We start from the raw sequence: 21664 nt of genomic DNA, 5'->3' as shown, positions 1-21664 counted from the left end.
CGGCAGAAGATGACCACGGCCTATGTTATGGTCGGTAATCGAAGTTTGGAAGAACTAGCCGGTCGACGTTGGGACACCGGAAACCAAGATAGCATCTGAGAAGCGGAAAGAGCTAGAAATTATGTGGACTATATGTCGAGCTGAACATCCAACTAGGTCAAAGCCTGAAAAGGCATTAAAATATATAATAAGTTCAACAGTCGGCGAACAACTGGTCAAGAGCTAGTGAATATGTTTCTGCACTTTAGGCCGAATTGAACACAAATTCATACATCTTTGTCCAAGTCTACTCAAAACTCAGTGCAATACAAAGGTATATAAGGTGCCCACGCTGGCTCAAATTAATTCAAATCAGTATCTTTCATCAATGACATTCGTTTCCTGCTCATACATCGAATCTCTCCTCCAGCAACAGGATCTTCGTAAGTCTCATGCAAGGTAGATCTAAGCAGCAGTTGGAAGGCACTGGGAATACCACTGGTTTGACGAAGAACAAGCTGCCGGTGGCGCACAGATAGTCGGCCCTGTCCAGCCCGCTCCCCCGCACTGGCCGTAGGCAGTTTGGGTTGCGCTACTCCCACCAGCAGAAGTGGTGGTGGTGGTTGTGGCCTTACTAGTGGTGGTAGTCCGTAGTGTTGTGGTGGTGGTCTTGGAGGTTGTAGTGGTTTTAGTGCCACCGGTAGTACCACCCGTCCCTGTCACTGGGGTGCCAGTTGCGGTAATTGCCGAAGTAGTTTGTGTGATTGAGACTGCACCACTGTAAAGGGTTGGCCCCGGGACAATCTGATAAATTGAAATTAGCGACAGACAGGAATCGGGTGAGTTATTGGCCAGGGCAACGTCTTAATCACTCACATAGGTTGACAGAGAGGAGTAAATGTTCACGAGGATGCCAGGATCCGTTGGGCTGTACAGATCAGTACCCAAAACACCTGCTGGCTTGGCCGAGCCCGAGCCGGTGATTTGTAGGTTGAAGCATTGGGGATAATTCTGGGTCCCACCCTCAGTACCTGCACCATGGAGTGCGATGCTTTACACCGAGATTAGCAACCTTTCTCGACAAACCAAAGAGCTCTACCCACATTTCATGTCTCAAGACATAATGCCCAGGAGCAATGTCGGAAGGAATCTCGACCATCCATCCCGACTCGTGGGCTATCAGTTGATCATCGGCCCAAATCCCTGGAACATTTGTTCCATCAACTAAGCCGACACCACTAATCTTGAAGAATTCAAGCTTAGTTTTGTCCACAGTTTCACAGCCGCTCGCTCCACAACTAGCGAGGTAATCGATGATCGGTCCATGATGCGATTCTGGCCAGTTGGGAGTCCATTGGAGAAAGACTCGATCACCGGCGGCTACTACCGCGTGACCTTTAGCATTAGTAGCATCAAGATGGCAGATAATATCCGATGTATCGTACGCATCTAGTTTACAACGTCAGAAAGAGAACCGGATTCGATGAAATTGGACCGCAATGACATAGCATACCTGGACTGATGAAGCCATTGGCAGTGTTTGGGGTACCCCAAGCAACCACGACTGGAGGCGAGTCTGTGTAAGGGTAACTTCCTATGTCCCATCCATCGAAAGAGACACCGTTGATAACGATGTTGGTGACGTGACCGTGGGCTGCCACGAGAGACGCAAACAGAGCGGGACCGAGAATGCTATACATTGCGGTTTTATCCGAGGAGGCAGCACAAATAAGTTGAAGTCCCAACTAAACCGGTTTCTTGATTGAAGAATTGATAGCGAGATTGAATCTTGCCCCTTGGTTATCCCAGATAATGGAACTGCGAAACGGCCATCTTTATAGTGAGGGAGAAGAGTACAACTCGGGATCATGGGTAGTACTTCCGGGTGAATATCCCTGAATTACCCCGGATTGATAATTTTAATTATATGAAATAACTAATGGAACCAATCATATACAACATACGCGACTTCGGCAGAACTAAAGTCACCATTCTGCACGGATAAAGGCAAGCCTCGGGACATTTCTGCAGCATTTCACAACGCCACCAGCGGATATCGTGCTGACTCCGTGTCAAGATAGCTCAGGATAGGAGTCCATCAAGAAGAAAAAAATCATCAAATTAAGGTGAGGGGTCAGGCGCATCGAGTTAGGATTCAAAACTGACACACTGGCCCGTCTGGAGTGTCAGTAGGCGCCCTTGGCACTATTTGGGCAATGCACCATCAGGACAGCGTGTATTTTGCTATGCATCGAACCTTTTAATGTTGAACTTATGTCCCTTGATCGAGATTAGCGTTCGAGTCAGGCGAAAGGAGAAAACCCAAAAAAAGAAGAAAAGATTGTGGAAGCGAGATACCTTCACGAGCAAGATAGTGCAAAAGGTGATATATTAACAGCCATGGATCAAGCGCCAAGACGGAGAGTATGGCCGAAGGTAAGGTACTGACTCCGGCAAAGTCTTGCGAATTGCCGCGTTGATCCAGGCTGAAAGTAATGAACAGTGCCACGAGCTTCACATTTCTGACGTGTGATTTCAATAGCCAAATACGTGATGAAAACTTTCACATGGGGGAGTATGATAGATATTCAGTATAAATAGCAGCTTTTGCATGATATTATATGATTGTTAACAAAATGAAGAGTTTGGATTGTGGGTGCAGGTCAGGGTAACTGGCGTCAAATCTCGTATATGAACTCGGTTACCAGCCTATTTAATCGCCTAAGCCAAACGCTAGGGAGCAAATGTCAGGGGGATTTGAAATGTTATTTACGCTATATTGGGAAGTTGCATGTATTCAGAGTGCAATTTTGGAGAACAAAAAGCTTCGAGTACATACATGTAGTTGACAAGAGCTCGGCTAGATGAGTAGGGCGACAAGCATGTCGCATACCAACACAGCTATCTTGGGTATCTAGTAAACGTAGCGGAAGTTCAGGTTCTCCCGGTCTGTCTTGTCTTCGAATGCATGAACGAGGTTTGGATCGGCTGCAGTGAGGCCTGCCTCAGCCACCAGCTTATCCTTCTTGGCATTCTCGCGCTTGAGATGAAAGCGGAGGAAGATGACGGCGGAGACCATACAGGCATAGCAAGCGAGATGAACACTCCAGGCAATGTGATACCGTGGCTGATCTTTGTCGAGGAACACCTGAGGACCTTCTATCTGTTAGCTGGGAGCTGAGCATTTCAACAGGAAGCCTGAGATACTCACCAATTGCGTTACCAGCAGCCCATGAGACGAATGTTGCAGCTACCACAGTGGACTTCTTGGTTTGGCCAGCAATGTTTCGCGACACCATAGATAGCGTGAGAGTTTGGGCGGACCAGAATGACATCGTGATATAGTAGCTGATAAGAAGGCCCACCTTGGTGGGCAAAGTCGTGTTTTCGACCGTCATAAGCACAATTGTTCCAATGAAAGACCTTCAAGTTGTCAGTATAGTCTCGCTGTACATTGAGCAATGGGAAATGCGTACGGAATGATGAAGCACAACATCACGAGGGTGTTCTGTTTATACTTGGTCACAAGCCATGCAGACGACAACAGAACGATGATAATGTAAGCGCCAAGCACCATGGCGAGCAGCTGAGTTTCCAATGTAGTGAAGTGGAAGCCCTTGATAACGATGCCGAAGAATGCGCCTAGACCACTGGTAGGGAGAGTGGTGAACATTTGAACAGCACAATAGCACCACATCTGAGGATCGCGAAACGCCTCCCACATTTGGTATGAGTGGAACTGTCTGTTCTGAATACCAGTCTGATTAGAACGAAGACGTTCAACCATAAGACGCTTGTCCTCCTCGCTGAAGCACTTCGCTCGCATCGGGGAGTCAGGCATCCACCATATGACGAAGAGCCCCCATACAACGGAGACACATCCATATGTCAAAAAGAGTGCTTGCCAAGACTTAAGCACTGTGTCTCCTACAATAAGACTGAAACAGTACGCCAACAAGCCACCGACAATCTGCTGTGCTCCGTTCATCATGTACCTATTTTACCATTATATCAATATAAAATATCTGTAACAGAGGAAAGTCCACATACCAATATGTTACCGTGGCCGCTTGTTCCTCTCGCTTATACCACATCGAGGAAAGAGTCACGAAAATGGGCTGACAACAAGCCTCAAATATACCCAGGAGGGTACGAACGATCACCAGCCCAGTGAAGTTCTTGCAAACCGAATGGAGTGCCAGAATCATACCCCATAGACAGATATTGATGCCCAAGTACTTGCCGATTGGAACTCTTTGAATGATCCAGTTCGTGGGGTATTCGACGATGAGCACAGCGATATAAATACACGTAGTCAACCAGGAGTACTATCGGGCGGAATAAACTTAGCGAGTTTAAAGTGACAAGACTTGAGGAAGAATCACATACCTTCTGCCCATCCTCCAGATTTGTGTCCGTTCGGATTCCCATAATGGCCGAGAACGACATTGTTCCCTTGTCCAAAGCCTGTAGGAAATATGTGCAAATCATGATAACGAGAACACGACGATCAATTAGACGCTTGAGGCGCTTATTAGTCTCATCGTCTATTTCCACCTGACTGTGGGCGGCATATGCTTGGATTTCCTTGTCCACACGGGTGATGTCAATGTTATCCTTTGCGAGGTCATCGCCCGAAAGAATCTTTTCAACATGCGAGATGTCTTGCTTGTTCTGATACTCCCCCATGTCAATTTTTGGGTGATGCTTTTGTACTACCTCAATCCCCTCGCCAGGCACTGTAGCGTCCTCGTAAGGGGCTGTCTCAATCCCCTGCTGGGGTTCGCTTTTACCCTCAGCCATGGCCGAATGGAAAGAAGCAAGTGCGATAATGCAGTTGGCTAGGAAATACAGGGAACAGGAAAGCGAGATATTCACTCGGACTTATAATTGCCGTGGGCCTTTGCTGTTGGGGCCGTGCATGATCTCACGAAGTTGCCCTAACCGCATGTAAGATGATTGACCGACTGAAACAGTCATGTGGCTCGTCAACTGCTAGAAATATCATATTAACCGGGAGTTAAATCGAGTTAAACCGAGTCAAGCAGTCACCTCCGTCTTCTTCGTCTCCCCGGCTTTCTTGGCAAAGGAGGAGACATGACGCTAGTCTTCTCTCCACACTGGGGAGTCCGGGGATCGACTACCCCGGCGACCGAAGGCTACTCGCGTATTCCGGTGGGTATAGGACAAGTTCAGTCTCAAGGTATGTTTGTCGGTATGCGATTCGGCCTTCTCTCACCCGAATCACGCTTTGTCCCCGCGGGGATGCTTTGTGGCGTTTGACTCTAAAGCTCATTAGTGGAACATCTTTCACCAATACTTATGAGTATCACACCTACTGAAGCAACATATTATTTTTGTTTCCTGGAAAAAAGATTGTGAATACAGCAAAAAATCTCCCATAACCACACAATGTCGTCCTCTAAGCCCACGGGCACTGAAATCCACAACACCGTCAATCTGTTGATTGACAACTTGATCAACATCAAAGACGAAACAGGAAGATTTTTGCTGCCACTTACCGATGGGCGAATTATTGATACGAAGTCATGGCAGGGTTGGGAGTGGACACACGGTATTGGACTATACGGCGTGTGGAAGTACTACGAGCTGACGGGCGACGAGAGACTGTTGCGCATTATCGAGGACTGGTTCGCTGCTCGTTTTGCTGAGGGTGGCACCACCAAGAACATCAATACAATGGCCGCCTTTTTGACTCTCGCCTATGTTTATGAGAAGACGGGCAATGTCACTTACCTGCCGTGGCTCGATGCATGGGCGGAATGGGCAATGTACGAACTCCCCCGCACGCGTTATGGTGGCATGCAGCATATCACCTATATCACAGAGAACTACCAGCAGCTCTGGGATGATACTTTGATGATGACTGTCATGCCACTTGCAAAAATCGGAAAGCTTCTAAACCGACCCCATTATATTGAAGAGGCAAAAAAGCAATGTCTCACTCACATCAAATATCTTTTCGATACAAAGACTGGTCTCTGGTTCCACGGCTGGACATTTGAGGATGGCGGACACAACTTTGCAGATGCCCGCTGGGCTCGTGGCAACAGTTGGGTCACAATCGTCATCCCTGAGATCATCGAGTTGCTCGACCTCCAACCAAATGATCCAATCCGCCTTCACTTGATAGATACTCTCGAGGCACAATGCGAGGCCCTGCAGCGTCTTCAGTCGTCATCTGGCGCATGGCACACTCTCCTTGACCACCCTGACTCGTACTTGGAGTCCTCTGCGACTGCTGGATTTGCCTATGGTATTCTCAAGGCTGTTCGAAAACGCTATGTCGGTCCCCAATACCGCCCCGTTGCTGAAAAGGCCATTACTGCTGTGATGGGATATGTGGATGTGGAAGGAGAATTGCAGAATACCAGCTTCGGCACCGGGATGGGTGACTGTCTTGACTTCTACAAGAAGATTCCATTGACCTCGATGCCTTACGGTCAGGCCATGGCGATTATGGCTTTGGGCGAAGCTTTGCGTGATCTTTTGTAAGCATGAACGTCTTAATGACTGAAATGATGATGGAATGTGGGCATTACCTGAATTATAGAGCTATAAATAGGCATTTTCATCTGAGTTGGTAGATATTGAGAGTGATAAGAACATCGTGAAATGTGAATCATTATTAAATCACTCAACTGGCCAGCGGCCCTGTACCTTCTTGCCCAGCCCAGCTCTTTCCACTACCTCTTTGCTTCTTCTCTGTGCTTCCTGCACGATTTCATCCTCGTCCATCGTCATAAGTACTCCGCCCTTGACAACAACCTTCCCGTTTACCACAACGACGTCCACATCGCGCCCAGTTGCAGTATACACAACTGCACTGACTGGGTTAAACCAAGGCTGGCTATGGATTCCGCGGACATCAATAGCCACAAAGTCGGCCTTCTTACCAATCTCCAGGCTGCCGATCTGCTTATCCAAGCCCAGTGCTTTGGCGCCATTGATAGTGGCCATCTCCAGTACATTTTCGGCTGGCACTGATGTTGGATCCTGCGAGATTCCCTTGTGAATAATAGCAGCGAGCTTCATCTCCTGCAGGAGGTCACATGTATTGTTACAGGGGGCACCGTCGGTACCCAGGCCAATATTAACTCCGGCCTTTTGGAGATCTGGCACTCTGCAGATACCGGATGCAAGCTATATGCCATCAGATAGTCAACTCCAAGTTTTGTACAAATCGCGCTGATGATGCAGTTTACCTTTGCATTAGATGTTGGGCAGTGTGCGACATGCGTTCCTGAAGAAGAAAGAAGTCTTCATAACATGATCAGTTTCCATTGCATCAATTCGCAGATACTCGATATCTCACTCAATGTCTGAGTCATCCAAGTGAACCATATGAACGAGGACCGTGGAGTCACTCAGCAAGCCCACTGATTTGCAGTATGACATCGGGGTGTGCGACACCGAAGCGAAAAAATCAAGATCGGCCTTGACCTCGGCGCAATGCATCGTAATGGGTATCCCCTTTTCTTTGGAAATGGAGGTCATCTCCTTATACAGTCCGTCCGATACTCTGATTTATCTTTAGCAAGTGATACCCAATAGCAGTCTCGTCTCATACCCGCCGGGAGTCCTGGCACCAAACCAGACTCTGATTCTATCATCGGCCGCACCATTCCACTTCTCCCACATCTTCACGGTCCCAAGCAACGAGGTCTCACGGTTTTCAACAAGGCCAGGATGCATGGCCCAAGCGTCGTCTTTCGCATACTTTGCAATGTCCATCACAATCTTACCTAGACAGCCGCGGATTCCACTCTCTTCGACGGCGCGACATAGTCCGTCAAAACCATATCGATCCGCAAACTGCATTGTAGTCAGTCTCTGGATATACGAGGATGCCCAAGCGCTACAGTACCATGCTCTCCAAAAAACATGTAGTGCCAGATTTAAGCATCTCTCCGATACTCAGTCGCGCTGCAGCGTACCCATCTTCCGCTGTAAAGTTACCCTGGAGCACCCATATTCTCTCGCATAGCCATGTAACCAGCTCGAGGTCGTCGGCTGTACCTCGTAGTAGTGTCTGTGCTGTGTGCATGTGGGTGGAGATCAATCCTGGAATGATGATGCGACCGGAGAGATCGCACTCTTCATCGGCTGCATACGTTGCCTGAAGGGTACTTGTCTTCCCGATATCCGCAATCACATCTCCAACTACGCGGATCGCTCCGTCGGTAATGACACGGCGTGAGGCATCCACGGTCACAACAGTGGCATGAGTATACAACATGATGGAACGTCTGATGGGGTCTCAAAATGAGTGCTAGTGGCTGTCGAAGAGCTACGTGGTCAAAGTCCTAGCAAATGCAGCTTTGAAAGCATTTATATCGTGAAGTTTTATACCCCCGCGTTCTACGAAAAACAACGGAGACGGAGTCTGCCGATGTACGAAAGATCCGCGTCCAGGGCAAGATAAGATAACACATGAATATTGGAATTGACACATTGCCCAAGATCTGGAGAGAGGCTTGATGTTGCGGAATATAGTGAATAAATGGGTTAAATGGATTGAAGTCACTATTCCAAGCTTTCTGTGTCAACATCCAAATATCTCATCCCAAACTAGACACTAGACTAAAGATTAGAAACTTTTCTTCAGCCACTGAGTTTGCGAATTGCAGTACGCAAGCAAACCATCCAGTCCCCATTCTACACCCATGCCACTCTGCTTTTGGCCACCAAAGGGAACGTTGGGCGCTACATCAAAGTGGCTGTTTACCCACACACAACCAGACTGGAGTCGATCTGCCATGCGAGTTGCCCGTTCGAAATCCTTACTCCAGACCGAAGATCCCAAGCCGGTCTCCAAAGCATTCGCACGCTCAAGAACGTCGTCTTCATCAGACCATTTGAGGACCGGCAGGATGGGAGCAAACGGCTCTTCCTGTACCACGCGCGATGTTTCCGGGGGATTATCGATAATGGCCGGGTGAATGAAGTACCCAGAGGTATTCTCGATGGAGCCACCAAGCGCAGCTTTCAGGTTTTCAGTACCGATGGTGCTGAACAGGTCTTTGGCTTTCTCAAATTGCATTTGATTTTGAACAGGTCCAAAGAAGGTATCCGCCTCAGTGCCTTGGCCGACTTTCAGGGTCTTAACAAACGTGACTAACTTGTCCAAGAACTCATCGTAGATATTCTCGTGGACATAAAGTCTTTTGATCATCATGCAAATCTGCGAGGAGCAGAGGTAAGAGAGAATTCCAATTTTTGGGATAATGGCATCGATATCAACATCCTCGCAGATAATCGCAGGGTCATTGCCACCCAGTTCGAGTGTAAATCGCTTGAGAGTGGTAGCACATGCAGCCATAACCCGCTTTCCGGTGGCAATTGATCCAGTAAAGCTAATTTTCTGGATCCGAGGGTGAGCAGTGAACAGTGGACCGAGGGATTCATCGCCGCTTAGACATTGAATTACGCCAGGCGGGAAGAAGTTAATTGCAAGTTCGGCGAGCTTCAAGTTGCAATAAGGTGTGAAAGGGGATGGCTTCAAAATAACGGTATTTCCGGTGTATACAGCAGAGACTATCTTGCCAACGGCGAGCAGGATAGGGAAATTCCAGGGGACAATGAGGCCCACCACACCCAGGGGTGTGTAGCGTTGAATAATCTTCCTATCTTCGGTTTCCTCGATGGTGTTGTCGGTAATCTGAATAGCGGTGAGGCCGCGAACCCACATAGTTGCCATACCTACTTCCGCAGATGATTGGCTCAGTGGCTTCCCTTGCTCCATTGTGAGGGTTTGTGCAAATCCATCAGCATTAGCCTCAATGGCGTCAGCCCAGGCATGGAGGGCTTTACGTCGCTCGTCAAAAGAGGTTTTGGCCCAGCCTTTGAACGCATCTTGACCCGCATTTACTGCCTTGTCCAATTCATCCTGGGTGGAGACAGGCACGGGTGGATTAGGCTGAGTGTTGGCAGGGTTGATACCATGCCGGGTCTCCGATGTCGTGGTCAATTGATTATTGATGACATTTTGGAATGTCTGTTTTGGCAAAGATAAGTCATCGCATCGGTCTTGTGAAGCTGTTGGAGACTCACTGAAAAATCTAAAGTTTTGGCGTCGGTCATTTTGAGCGTCTTCACCTTTCAATACTAGGGAACTAGGATTAGGCGGGTGAGAATGGTGATTTAAATATCCACGGATGTTACAAAGCTTACCTCTCACATTGTCCGGGCTGAGCCGATTGATGCCACGTATTGATAAGATCCCTTGGGAGCATCTTGAAGTCGCAATTGGTTGCCCAAAGTCCTGGTAAAACACCTAGTCCAAAGCAATGGATTGCATATACCGCATGCAGACAACACTGCATCTCTTTTGCCCTAATCACGCCTCGAAACGGAAATTTTCGGACGATCTCTGGAGAACAATTCCCGTTTCTTTGTGTTTTACTCCGTATTCCGTACTAATCTAGTAGGCTCAAAATTTGGCGTCTTGGCGGTGGGAGGCACCAGCATCCTCATTTTCTTTTCCTGAGCACCAATGAATAATCGTAAGGAGCTGGTCGGATGCGCTTCCGACATCCCGGAAGGGGAAGGGACGGAAGTGGAGCGCGGTACTCCGTACTTAACCTTGTCGCGACTCAGCAGTTCACAAGTTCGCGAGATCAGCTGACTAGACGTATATCGCCATCTGGGCCATAGTTGATAAATAGTCAAGTTTTCGACATTAGACCATGCTTAAAAGCCATGGCTTGCCACCTAGGTAGCGATAGATCATTGTCTGGAAGGTTAAGCAACTCATCATGCCAGGGCCAGCTGTACATAGGAGCGCACATATGGCACATTTGAAACTCAGATCACAGTATTAGTGAGAATTATTGCAATAACTCCCGTTGGTTGTGAACATGACCAGGTGGAATATAAATCCAAGTTGTAATTCGAAGTTCGGTCACATTCCCAACCTGCAGGCCCGGTGGGGCTTTCAGCTTTCCTAATTGAGCCGCTTCCCAATATAAGAGCGCTTAGTGAGGCTCATTGGTTACTAAATTATTGCACACATCTCTGGCAAAGCTCTGAGTGTCTTTCAGATAGATCTCAATGCAAATGCTTTACTGCTCCGTTGATGCTGAGTAGACTTCCTTTGGTCATTTATTAGGTCGCTGAAAATAAGTCAATTGAGGGCTATCCTTTGTGCTGTAGACAAAATTAAGCCTGGGCACAATCATGTTTTTGTTTGTGTGGGATTGACCTAACAGTTATAAAGACTTTGTGTCTCACACATAGGCATTGAACATATTTACAGCCCTGGAGGTGGGTACAGCTTCGTCATATGGCTCCATCAATGACCGAATTCTCCATAATAAATTTCCCCATGTAAATTTCTGAATAGGGCCGATGCCCTAGTCCTGCCCAGCGATGAGTATTTAAGACCACTCAGGAGAACTCGAATTTATCCCTGTAACTTTCCTTGAAGGGGCAGGAACTTGCCCTGTTCAAATGTTATCAATTCTGGCATATACAGTGCTCGTTTCAGGAGTATGGAGGATGCAATTCATTCACTCTCGCCACTGCGTTTCTGACTAATATACAGCAATCAATGCTGTTCAAAGACAAATCGCCATCTTAGAACCTAACTCGCTGTAGCGTCAGGAACAATTCAGGAACCAGTCACCCATACGATTGCCTGGTAGTTCCCGCCGCCACCCATCGCCCTCCCCACTTAGGGGAGTGCTCCGACTGGTCTAGGTAACTATCAGCCCCTGAAGATATCCGCACACCCCTGTCCCCCCCCAAAGCCACAGTCTGATATAGTCTCTATGATGATTGACCTCTTCCCTTTCTGCAAAGAACTTGTTGAATCTGTGTCTATCTACATTGTTTCATTCTGGTCGTCTGAGTTACTGCTACTGTGATTTTTAATTTGTCATCTCACCATTGCATTATTCATGGCTAATTGATGTGTTTTGATTAGACTGTATGGGTGCGGCTCGTGGGATCATCCATATCTATGGATATATACACACGTTGGCCCCAGGGCTGTCTCATTGGATATTGAAGAGAAGCGAACGACCGCATCGCTAAATATGATCTGTCATATCCATAGATGTGACAAGCATGATATATATATTAACATATACATATATATATATACACACATATATCTATATATGAGGATGTTCCTTGATAAATATAATTTAGGTCTTCATCAATCAAATTTGTTATTTGGAGTACATGTTTTCCCATTGAGACTCTAGAATGTTTACTGGCTGTTCATTGATACCTTGGAGTATGGAAACTACTCTGGTGATAAATTGTATCTGGTGCTTGATCTGGTATTCTCGCTAGGTGCCTGAAGAAGAACACAACTCTGGTAGACAACTGTTCGACATCTTCACCAGTCATATGAGAAGACCTGCAGACTCTTTTGCCTTGCATCTTTTTTATAGCTTCAAACCATACTATGCTTCATCGCCATGACCTTCTATACCTACTCATAAACCCGAACAGGAACTTGGTCAAGATACCGTTGAGTCGCGTATAGCCTTATTCTCTACACTCCACACATCTTGTACAATGGAAATCATAGAACTTTCCAATGTTGGAAGTGCCATGGGATGAATAGCGTGGCAGGTGGCACTGACCATGCCATGACATCATCCCGCTCAGGGTCTATAGGTATGCAGCACCCTTCGTCGGTCTAAATCTTGTTTCTCCTACCTTGAGAATCTTGAGACGTAATCTCAATCTATATCCCTGTCTTAATTTTAAACTGTAAGGATAATTTCACCAATAACATGTGTTGTTATTTTAGGTAGAATTTTGGTGTCTGGCCTCTCCACGCTAACTGGAGACACCTAGGGGAGATCGTCCTTCGGATGACGCGCCGGCTGAGCGCCTTTTCGTCAATCTCTACTATCGTCGAAGGCGATATGATGCTCATGACGATGCTTGGCCTACGTTTTGTACGACATCAAATGAAACACCAAAGTCACCATACCTATCTCTACAGCTTATATAAAGACCCTGATCTCCACCTAACTATACACATACAAATCAACTCACTACACTACAATCTTGTGTTCATATACACTCTATATCAAACTTGATAAACTACTTCATCAGCCCGTCACAATGTTTCACCGACGTCGTCCAGCTACCACAACCACTCGCACCACCAAGCCTACCCTGATGACCAGACTCAAGGGCCGAAACGCGAAATCGCGCACTGTCAAAACTACAACAACAACACACCAGAATCCCGTCCACGGCCATCGCACTGGACATACCAGCCACAGTGCTCGTACTGGTCCCACTGGGGGTCGTCTTGGTCATAGAAATGCCTATGGACGGCCTGCTCGTACCCACCACCAGCGCAAGCCCTCCATTGGTGATAAGGTCTCTGGCGCTATGCTGAAGCTGAAGGGGAGTTTGACTCATCGCCCTGCAGTCAAGGTAATTGTCGAATGAATCCGGTTCAATTTGGACTCAAGCTAACATTTTGAAACTAGGCTGCTGGAACCCGCCGCATGCATGGCACCGATGGACGTGGCTCACACCGTGTCTACTGATTGATACCCTTTGTATAAATACTTTGTATTATCACGAGTTATGAACAGTGCTTGAAGCTTTTGAATTTGGATTTTGTCGTTTCTTTTCGAGATACTCTGATTTACCTGTACTATAAGAGCCAGACCATTGAATTTCATTGTATAATTTACCCACTCGATCCTACATTTGAAATCACAAATCTCTAGAAGCGTATCTGCTTTAGAATAATGGTCTAGGATGCTGGTTTTCAACATCTGTTCGAGTGTAGTTATTGGACGCAATGAATTTACCCCACGTTTGTTGTAGGAGACTAAGCACACATATTATCGATATAGTCACAAGAGATACATAATAATATCTGCTTCGAGTCGCACCGACTTTGCAATCCGAAAATATGTCAGATCAAAGAACAGCAATGAGACAGAAATCGTAACGACACTATTTCTTCAGTACCGGGCCGGTGCGATAACGGCTACATGTCCGATGCCCCACCAAGATTTTACATAAGTGCGGGACTCCCCGATTACTCACTTGGACACACCTGTGGACCGTTTCAGTGATATCTATACAATGCCGTCCCTTCAAGAGAGCAAATTGGCCTTCATTGGCGGTGGCAACATGGCCTCCGCCATCATTGGTGGTCTGCTGAGCAAAGGCGTGAACAAGCAGAACATCTGTGTCTCCGAGCCGTGGGATGTCAACCGCGAGAAGATGGCCGCCCTCGGAGTGCGCACCACCACTTCCAATGTCGAGGCTGGAGGTGATGCCGATTTGGTCATCATTGCCGTCAAGCCCCAAGTTACCAAGGGTGTGTGTGAGGAGCTCGGCGGTGCTTGGTCACCCCGCGCCACTTTGCCCGTGGTCGTCAGCATTGCTGCGGGCATTACCCTTGATAGCTTGAAGGAATGGTTGACGACGAGCGATAGCCGTACAGCTCATATTGTTCGCGTGATGCCCAACACCCCTGCCCTTGTTGGTGAGGGTGCGTCGGGTGCTTTCGCCAGCGCGAGTGTCACATCGGATGAGAAAGAGCTTGTCAATGCTATGCTCGGAAGCGTAAGCAAGGCCACCGAGTGGGTGGACCGCGAGGAACTTCTTGATGTCGTCACAGGTCTGTCTGGTAAGTTTCCTGCACCAAAAGCTATACGGCATCTCGTCGACACGCATCAATCTAACCCAATTAGGATCTGGACCTGCCTACTTCTTTGCCATGGTTGAGCACCTGGTTGCAAGTGCAACCGCTCTGGGCCTCCCCGAAGAGCAAGCCACTCGATTGGCTACACAGACATGTCTTGGTGCTGGCAAGATGTTGACTGAGAGCCCCGACAGCCCTGCCCAGCTGCGTAAGAATGTGACTAGTCCCAACGGCACCACATACGCTGCCCTCATGACATTCGAATCCCTCAACTTTAAAGAGATCGTCGACAAGTCTGTCCAGGCTGCCACTGCCCGGTCTGCTGAGCTCGGAAATCCCGTGGCCAAGCCATAGAAAGGGCGATTCAAACAAAAATAAATTGCTTTGATCTATGTAATGATATCCAAGATAGTCATACGCAATCAAACAAATCAATAAAATGCAATTAGCCCCTATTTAGGTGGACTTTGTAGGCTTCCTAATATTAGAGCGAGAGCTGAGGTGGCCCGTGCGTATCGCCTTCCAGAAACTTGGAACAGCTCGACAGTCGGAGCTTCTTCTCGGTTCATAGTCATACTATGTATGTACAATAATGGTTTCTTTTTGGCCCTGGAAGGTGAAATATGCCGTCGGCTATTTTTCTTGACTGCCGCTAACACTACCTAGGGCGATGACAACTCTGCGGCCTCTTTCGAGAAGACCCTATCCACGCTCTCGACTAAGATTGCCCAGGCCACAGCGCGACTCGATCAACAACGTCAGTCTTCCCGGCGCATCAAGGCTCTCTGGACCCTCTACTCGACATTTGCATACCTATTCTACTCAATAATCCTCGCCCTTATACTGGGATGGGAGAGCTGGGGAGTCAAGGAATATGCAGCCATAGCAGGCGGGCCGGTCCTGTACGTCTGTCCTTACTCCGCACTTTCCAACACCGCTAACATTTAGTTCCCATTCCTCTAGGATTTACGGCGTACGCAACCTGAGCTCCAAAATATTCGATTACCGAATTTCTCGTATTCAACGCCGCCTCGATGACCTCCAGAAACAGCGCGAGGAGACAATCGAAAAGCTCAAGGTCGCAACCAAGTATAACTCCACTCAGCAACTGCTAGAGAAGTACGGCGGCGAATCCCCAAAACCATCACCGGGTCCAAAGGGACAGGATGACAAACATCCGGCTGCTCAGCAGCAACAGCATGTGGCCCGCACTGGTCTCCAGCCACCGCCCACTGCCAACATCCGCCGTCCTCCCTCTGCACCGCAAACCCCGAACGACCCGCCATTCCCCAGTCCCCCTTCTCCTCCTCTCGAGCTATCGCAGATCCCGCAAACCCCACAGCAGCCTGCTTTCCCATCCCCTTTCCCTCCCCAAACACCCACCGATCAACCCGGCTTTGCACCGAACGCATTCACTCAAAACGGTGAATACATTGAACAACCACACTGGTACGACCGCCTTTTGGACGTTCTGCTGGGAGAAGATGAAACACAACCCCGCAACCGGATGGTAATGATCTGCACCGCGTGCCGACTCGTGAACGGCCAGGCACCCCCTGGGATCAAGACACCAGAGGAGCTCGGCCGCTGGCGATGCGGCAGCTGTGGAGCTTGGAACGGCGTAGAAAGCGAGACAACGAAGATCCTCAGCAGTCTGCGTCAAGATGCTGTGCCAGCTGAGGGTACTTCGGAGCCTGTGTTGAACGCAGAGACGGATACCCCGTCCTCCGAGGGCATTGAAGAGGGCGTCACTATGGCCTCAAATGAGGAGGAACAAGTGGACTCCATTGGCTCCGATGCGGAGGAGCGAACAGAAGAGGAGCCTCAGCCTGTCCCTGTGCGGCGGTCCAAGCGCGGCGCTAAGGGAGACAAGGCACAGCAGTAGACAGTCTTTTACTACTTGATTTGTTTCGGAATGGCAATTGACTATATTGCTTACGATGTTGCTTAAGGTAGTCTGAATTTAACACCTCTCACATGATAACTATATACCTTAGCAACATCCAAAATCCAAAATCATACAGATCATTCAGAGCACCCAAATTTCCAAACCATTGGTTTCGCGCTCATGCAGAAACAATCGGGTGCAACGTCAAATGTTCAATAGCAACATTGGCAACCTTAACCTCAGCCTCTTCGGCAGAAGCACAACCTTCCACCAACGCGATCTCAGTCTGGTTCACTACCGCCGAGCACCGATACGTAGCCACGCCCCCAGACTCGACCCTCTTCCTCTTAAAGACCAGTGTACCTGCTCCCTTCACCATGTTTTGCGCAATGTTCCGTGGATGAACAACATTTACCCCGTCGGCGATAACACGCTGGATATACCAAACCAGTCCAATACGTTCGACGAATGCGTGACACACATCCAGATCGCCCCCGCAGTCAATAAAGATGGCCCCGAGAACACTCTCGATGATATCAGACAAGAATTTATCAGCGCGCAGTCGCGCGAACAATTCCCACGGGTACTGGGTCCCGTTTTCCAGGGCTTCACGAATCTCACCACGGAGAACTTCGTGTCGCTCGAGACAAGCTTCCCGGGCGGATTTGATGTTAGGGCCATGGGAGCGGAGGAAGCGCCACAGGTGGATCTGGTCATAGTGCGGCGCAAGGTTGATATCGCCGTTGACGAATTGGGTGGTGCGGGAATGTTCGTCTGGCGCATAAAGCTCCATGCAGAAGAAGGCGAGGAGGTTTGCGTTCACGACAGAATGCTTGAGTAATGTCATCGGGCCCTGGTCCATTTCCACGGGGTGGGCTGCTATCACTGCCATGACGACCATATCCAGGACGGCATCACCGAGGAACTCGAGGCGTTGGTATGATTGTGTTGATGTGTCGTACTCGCAGGATGCGTGGGTGAGCGCCTCTGTTAGAAGGGCGGGATCTTGGAAGGTGTATCCAATCAGACCGGCCAACCGGTGCTGGTCGATTAAGTTGCTCACGCCTTTCCCTTCTGGAAGGATAAGGGGTGAGATATCATTTGTGAAGAGGTCGATCTCCGGCAAGAAGCGATGGAGACAGGCCTGTGCTTTGCGGATCCCACCGTCCACATATGCTGCGCCAATGAGAGATTCCACAACATCTGCCAGGACCTTGGTCGAAATGTTCCTCTTGGCCGTTGATGGGTCCAGCTTGTTCCTGATCAATGGTGCAGCCCATTTCCGAGGGGTGAACCGATTGGTTAGAATAAAGGAGTCAATGCCAGTGTCGAGAGCTGCACGAGCAAGACGAGTGTTCTGGATGAGCTTGTCACGGCTCTCCGAGAGATATCCCTCGTGCCACTTGGTGTTTCTGAAAAAGAGCTGGCAACTAACCGTGAATTTGAGAACAGAGTCACCAAAGAACTCGTATCTCTGATAGTTCGTGCTAGCCTGTGCAATGGGCGCGCTGATAGCCGTGATCACATGGTCGATATTTTGGATTCCGACCCCTTTCAAGATGGTATCGTTCAACCGATATGCGACCAAAGATGCCTCCAGCCGGTCTAGGATGGCAGAGATGAAAAGCCCAAAGAGACCCTGTTTTGCTGGGAGCTTGTCGATGACGCAGGCTGAAGCGGGTAGAATGTAAGGTTTCTTTGGTGCATCTGCCTCTCCATCTTCGGCAATATTGATGACTCTCACCTGAAGGAGATTTCGTCGACGGGGGAGTGAGAAGCATTCGATTTCAATAGGCGACGACTTTGATACCTCGGCTGGAACGATCCATCTACTGAACGTCCGCGGCTCGCTGAATTTGGACTGGTCACGAACGATACCCGTAGGCGGCGACGTTGGATTCCTCAAGTAGGCTTCAATTGCAGGCTCCTTTCCTTCATACACCGTAAGCCATTCCTCCAGGTGTTCATGTGAGATATCAGGCACAAAGAGAGCCACGAAGTCACGGTCGTCTCCCCGCTGGCGCGAGCTGGGAGCTTGTAGGTAGAGGGCCGTGATCCTTCTCATTTGATCCAATCTCTCCGCTGTTGTCTCAAAATCCGATATTTGCGGATCGAAGTGGACTCTCAAGGAGGTTTCAGGTTCCCAATAGAGAGGGATGGGGTGCGGCATCGGGGTCGACCTCGGCAAAATTAAGGAGACGGCCAGATCTTCATCAACAGAACCATTGCTGTATATCTTCAAGCGTGTCTGACATAGCTGGCCCGAAGCCCAGCCCCGTGCAAGCTCTATATAAGGGTCATACTGTTCCGCGGCTGGGATAATGGATGGGAGAGTCGTCTGTTCCGAAAACCTCAACTCCGGTTTTCGTGTCAACGGCAAAAGATTGTCGTTTACCAACCCATACAAATACAAGGCTCTGTAGGCTTGAAATGCAGTGTCTTTTCGGGCTGCTCGCTCTGTCCGCCACCAGGACTTCCCCTTTGCTCGTCGAACCGTCGGATGCACAGAGTTTGGTAGTGTGACAGTACCCAAAAGCAATCCCACACTGTTCTCTTCAAAGGTAAACATTGGTCGGGTATCGGAGAACTCATCAACAGGCAAAACAGAGCAAAAGTGATGTAAATGTTGCACTGCATCGTCCGGAGTCAACAAAGCACTGCCAACAGATGTCAGTAAATATGAAGAGAAGACATGGTTTCCTTCCACTTACCTGGTCTTTTCCACCCAAAGTATCTCGTTGACTTCCTCTTCGGTGGCTTCGAGATCATAAACTTCCCGACGCTGCCGCTCATCATCCTGATACGCTTTAATCATAGCTTGCTCCAGTTCCTGCCATTTATGAAGGGCTAACAACTCATCCTCATTTGAGATCATGACAGCATATGTAGATTCTCTATGACGAGCACGCCCACGCCGCTGAACAAAAGACTTGAGGTTCGCAGGCTTGTCAAAGCATATAACCAAACTGCAGGCGCTTATGTCAATTCCTTCTTCGAGTACATCAGTGGCGACAATGAGGTTTTTGCGGCCAGCTCTGAACTCAACGAGGGTATCTCGCTGCATATCCCGATGAAGTAAGTCACCGAGACAACCCTTACGGGTTCTATCACTTGCCCAACCAACATACGCGGCACATTGGAAGCGATCTCTGGTTTTGGGATGAAGGGATAAAATTCGAGCCAACACACTGACAGTTGCTCTCTGCTTGGCAAAGAGTAGCCCGGAAAATCCAGGCTTATCCGCTTTCTGGAGGAAGTCGAGAAGCATTTCAAGTTTGATGGATATGTGATTACTCTCCTCGGCTGAGTCTGCTGCAGGCATTGCTAACAGCAGTTCCAAGAGATAGATTCTCTCCATTTGATCCAAAAGTGACATCTCACTAGCATCTTGCATTGAACGCCGAAGTTCGTCAATTGAGGCACTGATGTAGAAGTCAACAGCCCAACCTCCCAGCTCCTCATATATGTGACGACTGCGCGCCTGGAAGATCCTCAGTTGCTCACTACAGAATGTTTTACCTGTAGTGAGAGCTTTGGTCAGCTCTGTAGTCTGATCTTTTGACCGTAATGATTCGATCCAAGGGTCGTCTTCTATGTTGTAGGCCATACAACATTTAATGAGAGATGAAAGCAGCCGGCTTCCAAAGCCATACTGTGCTTCGTCAAAAGGTATGTAATTGACACGCTCTAGATGAGGGGGATGGGTATTTTCCAAAAGCTCGGTGCGGTGGACTCGCGGCGTCCTGCATACTGCGTTCAAGTTGGATTCGATTGTTCTGAGTGAAAGAAGGTCAGTTGCTAGGGATGCTTATCACGTAGCGAATAAACTGACTCAAGCTCTTTATTGCTCGAACGGACCACTGGGCTAGCAGTGAGTCCCAAGATCCGAGGTACGGCATTTGGGCCTGACCTCAGCAGGGTAGGATGGTAGTGATTTTGCATAATCTTGTTCGCCGGGTGGCGTCTTGTGCAATGATGAGCTGGATTACATGTGATATCAGTCTGTATTCTGGCATGAAATGAGATATGTTACGTACCCTCATCAAAAATAAGGAGAGAAAGTCGGGACATGCGAACAAAACCATGGCCTAAAGCATCTGCAAGGACAGCATATGTTGAGACAACCACGCGAATATCCTTGAGCACTTTGTCCCAGATACCCTGTTCTGTCCATCGATCGACATTGTCTAGACCGGTCAGAACTTTAGTTTTCACAGAGAGGATCTGGCTAGTGATAACTTCATGTTGTTGAAGGCTCAGTGCCACAGTCGGGGCAAGAAACCAAACAAGCTGTGGTAAATGTGAGCCGAGAACAAATGTAAGATACAGCTAGTTCATTCACTTTGTCTGGAGAATTGCATTTCTCAAGCTCATCTATAATCCGAAGAATAGCACTAAAACAAAGGTCAGGAAGATGTGCCGATACAGAAAGCGTCGCCTCTAAACATGCATATGAGTCTTTCCACTCCCGGTGTCCATCTATCAATAGTCAGTCCATACTTTCTGGGCTTTCAAATTATAAAGAAGACATACCGCGACGATGATATTCTCCTTGCGGCTAGCCTCCAGCATTTCAAGCTGGTACCCACGAGACCGGTAGGCAGCACCATCGCTACTCAAACCCGTGGAATCCATGGGTAGTAAGTCCAAGATGAGACTGTAACAAATAAGACGCTATATTGCAGAAGGAAAGGGAGATCAGAAGAATCTCACGAGAGAGGAAGCTGTTTGTTGGTGGGGGGAGCAGCTACGGCATCCCGCAGCGGCCATCGCGCAGCTTTGACCCAATGACTATCGAGGCCTATCTGATTCCCCGTTGGGTGTTGTATACTTCGTTGATAATGTCAACAAATGATCGAATTTCCCTTTTTCAATTCTCCTTCCCTCATCCTCGAAGTCACGTTAATGGTCATCAATCTCTTTTTTGGTCATCAATTTCAAACTTTGTTTTCGGCCTCACATCACCTTCCCCCATTTTCCATCAAAACAAATCTTCTTCTTACCTTTCCGGTTCACCCTGAGACCGACGCACAACAATCATTTATTGGGATGGAACAGCAGCAGGGGGTGAAAGTTGTCTTCATAGGCAAGGCCCAAGACAATACAACGAATTGTCGACACCCGGCCTTCTCAGAACC

The 21664-nt window shown here is 48.4% G+C and overlaps 8 protein-coding genes across 8 annotated transcripts; 3 read left to right on the top strand and 5 right to left on the bottom strand.

Moving 5' to 3' along the window:
* Positions 1 to 444: 444 nt before the first annotated feature.
* Positions 445 to 1679, bottom strand: N7500_005753 (putative endo-1,4-beta-glucanase; the record flags this gene model as incomplete). The annotated part of the gene is made up of 4 exons (XM_056676897.1): positions 445 to 783; positions 856 to 1030; positions 1083 to 1428; positions 1493 to 1679. The coding sequence occupies 4 exons, from the start codon at positions 1677 to 1679 to the stop codon at positions 445 to 447; spliced, it is 1047 nt and encodes a 348-aa protein (XP_056531897.1).
* A 1214-nt stretch (positions 1680 to 2893) lies between these two features.
* Positions 2894 to 4782, bottom strand: N7500_005752 (uncharacterized protein; the record flags this gene model as incomplete). Its single annotated transcript, XM_056676896.1, has 5 exons — positions 2894 to 3135; positions 3191 to 3402; positions 3456 to 3974; positions 4030 to 4307; positions 4369 to 4782. The coding sequence occupies 5 exons, from the start codon at positions 4780 to 4782 to the stop codon at positions 2894 to 2896; spliced, it is 1665 nt and encodes a 554-aa protein (XP_056531896.1).
* A 609-nt stretch (positions 4783 to 5391) lies between these two features.
* N7500_005751 (glycoside hydrolase family 88/105 protein) lies at positions 5392 to 6495 on the top strand (the record flags this gene model as incomplete). The annotated part of the gene is made up of 1 exon (XM_056676895.1): positions 5392 to 6495. The coding sequence occupies one exon, from the start codon at positions 5392 to 5394 to the stop codon at positions 6493 to 6495; it is 1104 nt and encodes a 367-aa protein (XP_056531895.1).
* A 138-nt stretch (positions 6496 to 6633) lies between these two features.
* On the bottom strand, positions 6634 to 8239 carry N7500_005750 (amidohydrolase; the record flags this gene model as incomplete). The annotated part of the gene is made up of 5 exons (XM_056676894.1): positions 6634 to 7143; positions 7206 to 7260; positions 7316 to 7522; positions 7571 to 7815; positions 7868 to 8239. 5 exons carry the CDS (start codon positions 8237 to 8239, stop codon positions 6634 to 6636), a joined length of 1389 nt encoding a protein of 462 aa, XP_056531894.1.
* A 351-nt stretch (positions 8240 to 8590) lies between these two features.
* Positions 8591 to 10083, bottom strand: N7500_005749 (aldehyde dehydrogenase family protein; the record flags this gene model as incomplete). Its single annotated transcript, XM_056676893.1, has 2 exons — positions 8591 to 9997; positions 10054 to 10083. 2 exons carry the CDS (start codon positions 10081 to 10083, stop codon positions 8591 to 8593), a joined length of 1437 nt encoding a protein of 478 aa, XP_056531893.1.
* Positions 10084 to 13086: 3003 nt separating this feature from the next.
* On the top strand, positions 13087 to 13523 carry N7500_005748 (uncharacterized protein; the record flags this gene model as incomplete). Its single annotated transcript, XM_056676892.1, has 2 exons — positions 13087 to 13407; positions 13464 to 13523. 2 exons carry the CDS (start codon positions 13087 to 13089, stop codon positions 13521 to 13523), a joined length of 381 nt encoding a protein of 126 aa, XP_056531892.1.
* A 550-nt stretch (positions 13524 to 14073) lies between these two features.
* N7500_005747 (Pyrroline-5-carboxylate reductase) lies at positions 14074 to 16523 on the top strand (the record flags this gene model as incomplete). The annotated part of the gene is made up of 4 exons (XM_056676891.1): positions 14074 to 14623; positions 14688 to 14977; positions 15305 to 15540; positions 15602 to 16523. 4 exons carry the CDS (start codon positions 14074 to 14076, stop codon positions 16521 to 16523), a joined length of 1998 nt encoding a protein of 665 aa, XP_056531891.1.
* A 181-nt stretch (positions 16524 to 16704) lies between these two features.
* On the bottom strand, positions 16705 to 21161 carry N7500_005746 (putative RNA helicase/RNAse III; the record flags this gene model as incomplete). The annotated part of the gene is made up of 7 exons (XM_056676890.1): positions 16705 to 19183; positions 19238 to 20302; positions 20359 to 20506; positions 20564 to 20816; positions 20869 to 20920; positions 20977 to 21005; positions 21060 to 21161. The coding sequence occupies 7 exons, from the start codon at positions 21159 to 21161 to the stop codon at positions 16705 to 16707; spliced, it is 4128 nt and encodes a 1375-aa protein (XP_056531890.1).
* Positions 21162 to 21664: the final 503 nt, after the last annotated feature.

This window comes from Penicillium coprophilum (genome assembly GCF_028826855.1).
Source record: "Penicillium coprophilum strain IBT 35676 chromosome Unknown utg000004l_segment0_segment0, whole genome shotgun sequence".
Classification (NCBI taxonomy): domain Eukaryota; kingdom Fungi; phylum Ascomycota; class Eurotiomycetes; order Eurotiales; family Aspergillaceae; genus Penicillium; species Penicillium coprophilum.
Note: the sequence above shows the minus strand (reverse complement) of the source record. Positions and strands in the feature narration are given on the sequence as shown.